This window comes from Arachis stenosperma, chromosome 9 (genome assembly GCF_014773155.1).
Source record: "Arachis stenosperma cultivar V10309 chromosome 9, arast.V10309.gnm1.PFL2, whole genome shotgun sequence".
Lineage (NCBI taxonomy): Eukaryota > Viridiplantae > Streptophyta > Magnoliopsida > Fabales > Fabaceae > Arachis > Arachis stenosperma.
In genome coordinates, this window is record NC_080385.1 from 30,896,364 (window position 1) to 30,907,131 (window position 10,768).

The 10,768-nt window shown below is 38.3% G+C and overlaps 1 protein-coding gene across 1 annotated transcript; it reads left to right on the top strand.

Moving 5' to 3' along the window:
• Nucleotides 1-8,120: 8,120 nt before the first annotated feature.
• On the top strand, nt 8,121-9,386 carry LOC130949333 (uncharacterized). Its single transcript, XM_057878082.1, has 2 exons — nt 8,121-8,311; nt 8,699-9,386. The coding sequence occupies exons 1-2, from the start codon at nt 8,121-8,123 to the stop codon at nt 9,384-9,386; spliced, it is 879 nt and encodes a 292-aa protein (XP_057734065.1).
• Nucleotides 9,387-10,768: the final 1,382 nt, after the last annotated feature.

The following is a 10,768-nucleotide window of genomic DNA, read 5'->3' on the forward strand; positions in this document are numbered from 1 at the left end:
AATTGTCTTATTTACCATCTCTTCCTTTTCTCTCTAACTTAGTAAGTCACCTCACTATACATCCCTTTCCTCTCCTCAATCTTATCTCACCTACTGCCGCTGCGCTTCCACCGCATCAAGGTCAGTCTGTTAACCTAGATCCTTGCAACCAAAATCTAAAGCCGTTGCGGTCGGAGATCAAGTAACATCGGGAATCAACACAGAATCACAGAGGAGAAGGGGCGGCTTCGGCCGAAGGCAAGACCCATACGCTTGAGAGTGAACATCTTGGAATTGAGGTGGAGCAAGCATCACTGATTACTGGAAGGCTTGAATCCAGTATAGAAGAAAGACTACATGTGACCAAGGAGGAGCTGAGATGACTGCAGAATCAGAGTATTGAAAAACAAATCGCGTCAAAGCTTTTTCTGCTGATCCCAATCTTGCTTCAAGAGTGCACAAACTGCAGCGACGAAAGAGATGGTATTAGGCGTTGTGTGATTGGCCTTGACAAAAAAAAGTTTAGCAATTTAGTTTTTATTAAATAATATTAATACTAAAAAATTTTTTTGATCTTTTTAAAATTAATCTTAAACATGATATTTTAATTTTTTAATATAAAATTCAAATTTTAAATTTAAATATATTTAAACAACATTAATATAAAAAATATATTGTTGTCTTTTTAATTAAACTTTAAATGGATATTGTAAAAGTTTAAACTAAATCTTCAAAAAAGGGATAATTTTATCTTTTTTACATTCAAACATAATTTTTTTATTTTTAAAAATCAAACAACTCTAATCTTAAAAAATATTTTTATTTTTTTGAAATTAATTAAAACATATTATACTTTTTTAAAAATTCACTATAAAATAGTATTTTGTCTTTTTAATTTTTCAAAATTTTTAATTTTTTTGGGTTAAGAAGTTTTTAATTTTAGTTTTTATTATAATTTTGTAATTATCCAATAGCAACTTAAAAATAAACGAAGCCTAAAACAAGCCCAAGTAAAAACCGTGTGTTGGCCTTGGGGGTGATCGGTCCCTGGTGTAGCTATTTAGTTCGTGCTATTTTTGCTCGAGTATAAATTTTGTAAAATTTAAAAGAACAATGCCTTTATTTAATGTTGGATCTCCCTAAAACCTCCTGTTGTTTTCAGGATAGGAAAGAGTACTCGAAGAAACGAAAATACATAACAAAGGAAAATGAAATAAAGGTAAAACTAAAGAAATTAAAAACTACAAAGCAACTAAATAAATTTAACAAAGTTACCAAACCAATATGTCTTTCTTATGAGTAGTAACGCCGTAGGTTTGTGGCGTTCCATGATCTCAGCAGCTCGGTGCCGTTAAATTGTTCTAGTTTGTAGGTTGCTTTTTCAATTACAGACTTGATTCGGTAGAGTCATTCCCAGTTGGGTGTGAGTTTCCCTTCTCCCGGGGTGGGAGGACCGATGTCATTGCGTCGTAAGACTAGATTTCCTTGTTTGAAGTCCCGCTTTACCATGCCTCGTTTGTACCTTAGACTTATTCTTTGTTTTAGGACTAGCTTCCGGAAGTGTGCTATATTTATGACTTCGTCCACGAGGTCCTGCTCCACGTCATCATCGTGTCCTCCCACAGTTCTCCACGGACTGGATTCCCCGACCTCTACCGGGATTACGACTTCTAGGCCGTATATCAGTCAGAAAGGGGTTTCTCTAGTTGAGGTTTGAGGGATGTTCGGTATGACCATAGGATAGATTGGAGTTCGTTGATCCAAAGACATTTGGCTTTGTCTAGTTATTTATTGAGACCTTTTACGATGATCTTGTTGGCCACTTCTACTTGGACATTGGTTTGCGGGTGTTCCACCAAGCGGAACTTTTGTGAGATGCCAACTCTTTCTAGAAATTCCTTGAAGCGTTTGTCTGCAAACTGGTTCCGTTCTCTGATATTACAATCTTGGGAATAATGAACCGGGTTACAACTTGTCTCTAGAATAATTTTTGGCTTCGATCCACTTTGTGTGGTAGTCGATGGTGGCAATGAGGAATCGAAGCTGCCTGAGGGCCCTAGGGAAGGGCCCTATGAGGTCGATTCTCCACGTTCTGAAAGGGCAATTTGCCGTTATCGTACTGAGCTGGTGGGGGGCTTCTTGGTAGAGGTAAGCATGGACTTGGCATTGCTTGTAGCTTTTAACTAGTTGGAGGGAGTCTTTGATGACGGTGGGCCAGAAGTACCCAGCTTGAATGACTTTTTGGGCTAGGGTTTTACCCCGATGTGATGGCCACAACATCCTTCATGGATTTTACAAAGTATATAGTCCGTGTCGCCGGGTTTTATCCACTTGAAGAGGGGTTGGGACAATCCTCGTTTGTACAGCTGCCCTACTATTATGGTATATTTTATGGCTTCTCGCTTTATATGCTTTGTTTCCTTTGGATCCCCAAGCAGGTCCCAATTGGTGAGGTACCGGAGGATCGCGAAGGTCTAGGAGTGTTGGGTTGACACGGTCAAGTCAGTCGAGGTCGTGGCCATGACGGATGGTGTCTTGATGACTTCCTGGATTAGGGATCGGTTCCCCAGGATTGACTTGGTACTTTCCAGTTTAGAGAGTAAATCAGCCACTGCGTTTCGTTCCTTGGGAATGTGCTAGATGGCCAACTCATCGAACTCAGCGGTTAGTTCATTGGCATTGGATAAGTACTATTGTTACAGGGGATCTCGTATTTGGTAGTCCCCGTTTATTTCGAAGCTAACTACTTGGGAATCGCTGTAGATTTCTAGTACTTTCGCGCCAACTTCTTTGGCCAGCGTCAATCTGACTAAGAGGGCTTTGTATTCGGTCTGGTTGTTAGAGATCAGGAACTCGTATCGAATGGATTCCTCGGTAGCAATCTTGTTCTCATTCTCTAGTATTATTCCCGCTCCCCCTGATATGGTGTTTGACGAGCCGTCAACGTGGAGTTTCCATAATTCTGTGGGTTTGCTTCCTGGGGTCATTTCGATTATGAAATCTACCATAGCCTAAGCCTTAATTGTGTTCCTAGGCTCGAATATGACATCATATTTTGATAGCTTGACCGACCAAGCGAGCATCCGTCCTACCAAGTCTGACTTCTGTAGCACTTTTCTGACAGCTTGGTCCGTCCAGACCATGATGGGATGGCTCTAAAAGTACTGTCGAAGGCGTCGAGACGCCGTGAGTAGCGCGTAGGCGAGTTTTTCGAGTTTGGAGTAGCACATCTCTGCATTTTAGAGAACCTTACTTATGAAGTATACGGGACTCTATGTCTTTTGTTCGTCTTTCCGGATGAGTGCCGACGTTAGTACTTCCTCCGTTATGGATAAGTAAAGGTATAATGTCTCTCTCGTTCTGGGTTTTGAGAGTGTGGAAGGCTCCACTAGCGCTCTTTTTAAATGTTGGAAGGCTTCTTCGCATTCGAGTTTTCATTTGAAGCTTATACCCTTTTTCATGAGCTTGAAGAAGACGATGGTCTTTTGGGCCGAGGCTCTGAGGAAACTGAGAGGGCGGCAAGTCGTCCGATCAACCTTTGGACATCTTTGAGATTTGCAGGGCTGCTCAGGCCAGCCAGGTTGTGTAGGGGAGTTCCTGGATGAAGCCTGCTTCAAGTAAGCTTTTGACTTCCTTCTTGACCTCGGCTGCTTGGTCTGCGGACATTTTTCTTCTCCTTTCCGCTATTGGCTTGGCTTTGGGATCCACGGCTAGTCAGTGGGATATCAAATTTGGGTATGTACCCGACATGTTGGCCGGAGTGAAAGCGAATAGGTCCCTGTTTTGTTTTAGGAGTTCCACGAGGTCGTTTTTTAGGTTGAAAGGCAGATTCTTGTTAACGAATGTGAATTTGTCTTTGGTTTGCCCTATCGGTAGCTCTTCCATGTCTCTCTCTAGTTTTAGTCTAGGTTGATTGTCTTGGCATGTGTCTAGGTCGGCGAAAAAGATTCTCACCGCAGCTTTGGATCGTTTTCACAAGACTAGACTAGTGTTGTTGTATTCCACCTCGATTTCTCGGTCGCCGTGAATTGTTCCAATGGTTCCGTTGTCGGCTTGGAACTTTATGATGAGAAACTTGTTAAATATAGCGGAAGAGAGGTCGTTGATGGTTTTTCTCACTAGGATAATGTTATATGCCGTGAAATCCTTTAAGACCATGAACTCAGAGAGTATGGTCTTTTTTGGCTTCCAGTTTCAATGGTGACTGGTAGCTCTATGGAACCATCCGATTTAAGAAAGTTATCTCGAACTCAATTACTCTAATATGGTGGCTTTGTAAGTTTTTGTTTCGGAGTCCTAACTCGTCAAGGCCTCCGTGAAAAAGGATATTAGAGTTGGCTCCGGTGTCCATGAGTATCCGCTTTACCAGATCGGTTCCAACCCTGGATGATATGATAAAAGGGGCGTCTTCCTCCGAAGTGTCGTTCTGGCAATCATCGGGGGAGAATGTTATCCTTGTCGGGGGGAGAGAGGTTCTTTTTTCATCCTTTACCGCTAGTACTCGAAGATCCTTTTTTAGCACCAACTTGGATTTTCCTTACGCATCTTTCTCGATGATGACGTTCACTATGATGGTTGAGTTGGTTTCTGAGCCTGCCTTATCATCTTGGAATTGCGTCCTTCCCATTCTTGCGATCTCTCCCTTTCAGCTTTTCTGGGTTCTCGAATGATTTTGGCAAACTCCAGGAGTTTGCCATCTCAGATGGCTTGTACGAGAGCGTCTTTTTGGTTAAAGCAGTCTTGAGTCTTGTGTATGTATCTTCTGTGATAGATGCAGTACAGGCTTTTATTACCGCTTGTGCGCTCTTTCAGTTGTCGGGCCTTTAGGAGAATGCAACGCTCCACTATTGGTGAATATATGGTGATTTAACATTCCTAGAATTTCTCTATATAGAAGGCAATAACTTGATAATTGGTAGTTCCTATGAACTCGACTTCCTTACTTCCATGACAAGGTGTAGAGAGCTAAGACGTTTGGAAATAGAATGCCACACCGCTTTGCCAGCGGTAGGAGCAAGTCCTCTCAAGTCAATTGCAAATTTCTCCTACTCTCTTGAACACTTACGAGTAGAATCTTGCATGCTTCATGGCGCCATTCCACTAGTAATTGGAAACATGAACAATTTGATAGTCATATCTTTCTCAAATAATAATTTAAGCGGTCCGCTTCCTACTACAATGAAAATATAACAGAAGCTTCAGCCTTTAGACTTGGCCAGCAATGGACTACAGGGATCCTCAGCTAACGAGATTTGTGAAATTTAGAGACTAGAACAGGAGGTGTCTCTAATGAACAATAAGCATTCGGGGGCGATACCAGCTTGCTTTGGAAACATGAGTTCCCTCTGAATACTTTATTTGGGCTCTAACAGATTTTCCTCTGAGATACCTTCTTCCTTTTGGCATTTGATAGATATCTTACAAATCGATTTATCATCCAATGCTTTGGATGGAAAACTCCAACCTCAGATTGGGACATTGAGAGCTATTATACTATTAGATCTATCAAATAATCAGATCTTAAGCAACATTCCTTCCATAGGTTCTTTAAAAACTTTGCAATCTCTTTTCTTTGACAGGAATAAGTTACAAGAATCTATTCCTGTGTCACTCGGCGAAATGATAAGCTTGAAAACCTTGGACTTATCCCAAAATCTTTAGTCTCTTGCTGATTGTTCATACCCTGGGTCGAGCTATACGATCCGGGCTGATAGAAGATAAGAGCAACCGACCTCTTCAGGTGGGTCGCCCTCGATCTCTCCTTAAAGAGTTCAGCCAAATTGTCATAGAGGCCCAAGCAGGCCCAAACAAAGAAACGCAGCCCATTCTAAAGGCGGCAAAGCCTAGAAAGATAAGGCGATTCCCCTAAAAGATAAGATAAGATAACTAACGTATCTTGAAGGACGCCCCACACACTACTATAAATATACTGAAGCACCCAAGTATAACTCATACTTCGATTCTACACAAAACCCTGCCTAAAGCACGTACTAACTTAAGCATCAGAGTCTATTGCAGGTACTACCACCCTCCGGTGATCCAGGATCAGCACCACTAAGTTCAACAAGTCGGACACAACAGTTTCGGCCATGACAGCAGATCTCATCTGAGATCGACCTTCAGTTTCAAGTAATCCTCGGAACACTGATCTTAAATATGTGAACTTTTCCTACATACAATAGACTAGAAGGAGAGATTCCCAGTGGTGGACCATTTGAAAATTTTACTGCCCAATCTTTAATGCATAATGAAGCTCTTTGTGGCAAACCTCGCCTCCATGTGCTAACCAAGTTGGGAAAAAGATCAAGAAAAAGCTGCTTCTGAAATGCATACTGCCCATAGTTCTTTCAATAATTTTGGTGGTTGCATTCATAATAATTCTACAGAGGAAAAGAAAAATGGGGTAAATCAAAATGAAAGGAATTCATCATCAACTTTAGGAGCACTAAGAAAGGTTTCCCATTATGAAATTTTGCAAGCAACTAATGGGTTCAATTAGAGTAATTTACTTGGAAGGGGGAGTTTTGGTTCTATGTATCACGGGATATTCTCTGATGGATTGAAGGTTGCCGTTAAAGTGCTTCATTTGGACTTGGAAAATACTTCAAAGAGCTTTGAGGTAGAATGCCATGCAATGCACAATCTACGCCATCGCAATCTTGTTAAGATTATCAGCAGTTGTTCCAATAATCTTGATTTCAAATCCTTGGTGATGGAGTTCATGTCAAATGGAAGCCTTAACAAATGGTTATTATACTCAGATAACTATCGTTTGAATATCTCCATCATGGTTCTCCAACGGCAGTTGTTCATTACGACTTGAAGCCTGCTAATATTTTATTAGACGATGACATGGTTGCACACATTAGTGACTTTGGCATTTCAAAGCTCTTGGATGAAGGACAATCATACCCATAAATTGGCTACACTTGGCTATGTTGCACCAGGTGATGATTTCTTTATCATTTTTTCAAAAATACTATTTCTATCCAAAATTAGCCATTAATGTATTTGTGTATAAATACATGTGTAGTTTAATTTATTTTCTATATATATTTATATTCTAAATATATTTTATATTAATTACGGATTATAATAATTAATTTTAATGTACATATAGTATGATAGTCATTTTTTATCCTTTCTTGTATTCACTATTGTACCATCTAACTAAATATAACACACATGAGTACATCACACAAATTAGGATAGTGACTTATTGTGCAAAATATATGAGAAATGTTAGAGGGTTATTAGAATTTATAGTTTTTGGTCATTAATTAGTCATAAATATTTAAAAATATAAAATAAAACATATTGTTAGATTACTAAACTAAAAGAATTGAACTGATGGTTAAATAATGGCCAAAAATAAAAAATTCTAAGCCCTAACATTTTTCAAAATATATTTACTCTGATAATTGAGAAAAATAGTACTTTTTAAAAAATATCAGGAAAAAGAAAACAAACTAACTGTCCTAATTACATTAGTTGGTATTTAATGTTCAATCAAATTAGATGTTTAGCTGAATGAATTATGTTATGCTAATTTCTATAAAGAAAAAATATATTTATACTTTCAATATTTGATTATTTGCTATATAAGAAGATTATAAAAGTGTATTTTTTTTAATATTATTTGGACATTAAAATTAATCATATTGTATTTATACTTAAATATATATATATTATTTAATTTATATTTAATATATATTTTATATTAATAACTAATTTTAATATATATTTATTATTTTTTTATGAATAATTTTGTTTTTAATATTTTTAAACTATTTGAATTTTATATATACTTCGATCATTTATTAATAGTCAATTCTTAGTCAATTTTTTTTAATCTGTCATTCAGTCCATCATCACTTGATCGCTACTGTTTACTATTTATATAAGTTATTGTTACGGTGCCTAAATTTAAATGCTTAACACAAACATAAAGAAGTGATGAGGTCATTCTAAGAAGCTATGATTAAAGTCAACAAATTTTTTTCTTTCTTTATTATTCTGCTAGGGCACAACACCTAACAGAAATGTGGAGGGTAGTGATAGAAAGTCTGTATATACTATCGTGAACCAGATCCGATTGTCCCTAATTGTGTGTTTGCGCCAAGTGCTGATCAAAGACTGCAATGGAAGCATCTACATCAATAAATAGAATAGAAAATCCAAAACCAAAAGATACATATGAAGAAGAGGAAGAATCATTTGTAATATACGATGAAGAGGATATCGCTGAAGGAGTCAAAAAATGCAAATATAGTATTGTGGGGAAGCTATTAACTGAGAAGACTATCAACCCTAGCTGCGTTCAAAACGAAATGTACAACATATGGAGAAAACTTGAGATCTTTCAGATAAAAGAAATCCAAAGTAAAATCTACTAGTTTTTCTTCATGAAAGGAGACATGAAGAGAGTACTAAAAGGAAGCCCATGGTTATTTAGGAACGCGTGGCAGATAATAAAGAAATGGGAGAGGAATATAAACATAGAGGAAATGGAGTTCACCAAACCAGAGGTAAATGTCCAGATTTGGAATATATCGAAGGATTGTAAAATAATAAAACTGGGTTGGAAGCTAGCAATAGTGAGGATATATGTAAACCAACCAATCAAGAGAGGAACAACCATAGAAATCAAGGAAGATGGGATAGTTTGGGTGGACTTTAAGTATGAAAAACTCCCCACTTTGTGTTATTTCTATGGCAGATTGGGACATGATGAAGGAACATGTGAAGAGGCAGAAGAAAAAGAAGATGGGAGCAAACAAAAATCCAAAGGTCTTGAAACTTGGATAAGAGCTGATACCATGGGGATAAGGGTTAGTGACAGTTGGGAAAATAAAGGGAAAGCTAGGAAGGAACAAGATCTGAAGAATATGGGAGAAACCAACAAAAAGAGTCAACAAAGGATGCTAAACAAACTGGCTAATCTAATAGTAATAGACAACAGACAATACAAGCAAAACACAAGCAACAACAAAGCCCTTACTCAAGTGAAAACAACCAAGAAAGATGATGGAAAAGAGAATGAAAAGAAAGAAAAAGAATTGGAGAAAGACAAAGACATACAAACAAGCCAAACACCGAGACAACAAAACAAAGAAGAAATAAAAGAAAGAGAAAAGCCCAAGGAAGAAGCCAGAAATGAAGGGATAAGCATTAAAGAGGAAAACACGATAGAGGTACAGGGAAAAGAGGAGAAGAAAAGATGGAAAAGAAGAGCCAGAGAATCAGAAAACAACTCAAACAAAGAAGAAAAAATGAGTACAGATGCAAAGAGAAAGCTGGCAGAAAAAGTACCTATGGAGATTGAAGAGGAAGAGAAGAAAACAAAGAAGCACCAATCAAACCCACCAACGGCAGTGGTTGCTAAGCAACTCTACCAAGACCAATGAAGCTTGTTAGTTGAAACTATCATGGGCTTGGGAACCCATGGGCAGTTAGAGCTCTTAATAAGCTCTTGAAACAAAAAGATCCAAATCTTGTTTTCCTAATGAAAACAAGAAAGAAAACTAATGAAATTAATACTGTGAGGAGAAGAGGAGGTTTGGAGAATGTTATAGGAGTGGATTGCAGAGAGGAAGGGAGGAATAGATCGGGGGGACTAGCAGAAATATGGGGGAAGGAGCTAACAGTTGAGATAAAATCAACGTCGCTAAACCACATTGATATGGTAGTTAAAGAAGAAGGGGACAACAGGCAATGGAGAGCCACAGGATTTTACGGATGCCCAGAAGCAACTAACAAGAACAAATCTTGGGAACTCCTAAGATCTCTAGGACAAGCAAATAGCATGCCATGGATGGTATTTGGAGACTTCAACCAAGTAATCAAACAAAAAGAGAAGCAAGGAGGATTGTCGGTGACATTTTCACAAATAAGAGGTTTCAAGTAGGCACTTCAAACAAATAAACTACTGAACCTTGGGTTTGTTGGCCACGCATTTACTTGGACAAACAATCAATGAGGGAATCAAAATGTACAAGAAAGGTTAGACAGAGCCACTGCAAATATCAGTTGGAAGGAGGCTTTTCCTAGAGCGGTGGTACAACATTTGCAAAGATATAGATCCGACCATTGTCCAATTCTCATAGATATGGTGAGAGATTCAACATCCAAGAAAAAGAGGGTAAAGAAGTTCATATTTGAAGAGGTGTGCTGGAAAAGAAAGAGTGTGAAGAAATTGTCAAAAGAACTTGGATCCTGGGCAGCAGCGGAGTGAAGAGGAAGTTGGAAATTTGTAGTAAATCGATGGAAGAATGGGAGAAGAATTAGTTCGAAAAGATTCCAAAGGTGATTGTAGAAAAATAGAAGAGACTAGATGATGTGCAGCAAGGGCCTCAAACAGAACAAGCAGTGACTAAAGCAAAGATGTTGCAAGGAGAACTAGATGAGCTGCTAAAACAAGAAGAAATTTGGTGGGCGCAAAGGTCGAGAGCCTATGGTTGAAAGCTGGTGATCGTAATACGAAATTCTTTCACCAAAAAGCCACACAATGAATGAGGAGAAATAGGATCCAAAAAATTACAGATGCAACTGGAGTTTTTTATGAGGAGGAAGGGAAAATAGAAATGGTTATAACAAAATTTTTTGAGTCTCTTTTTATTGAAAATGTGAAGGAAGTCACTGAAGTAGTTAGGGACATAATTTTAAATGAAAGGCTAAGCATTATCCAAGAGGACTTCTCAAAAGAAGAAGTAAAGAAGGCTCTTAGACAAATGCACCCACCCAAGGCACCAGGCGCGGATGGAATGCTGACACTATTTTATCAGAGAAT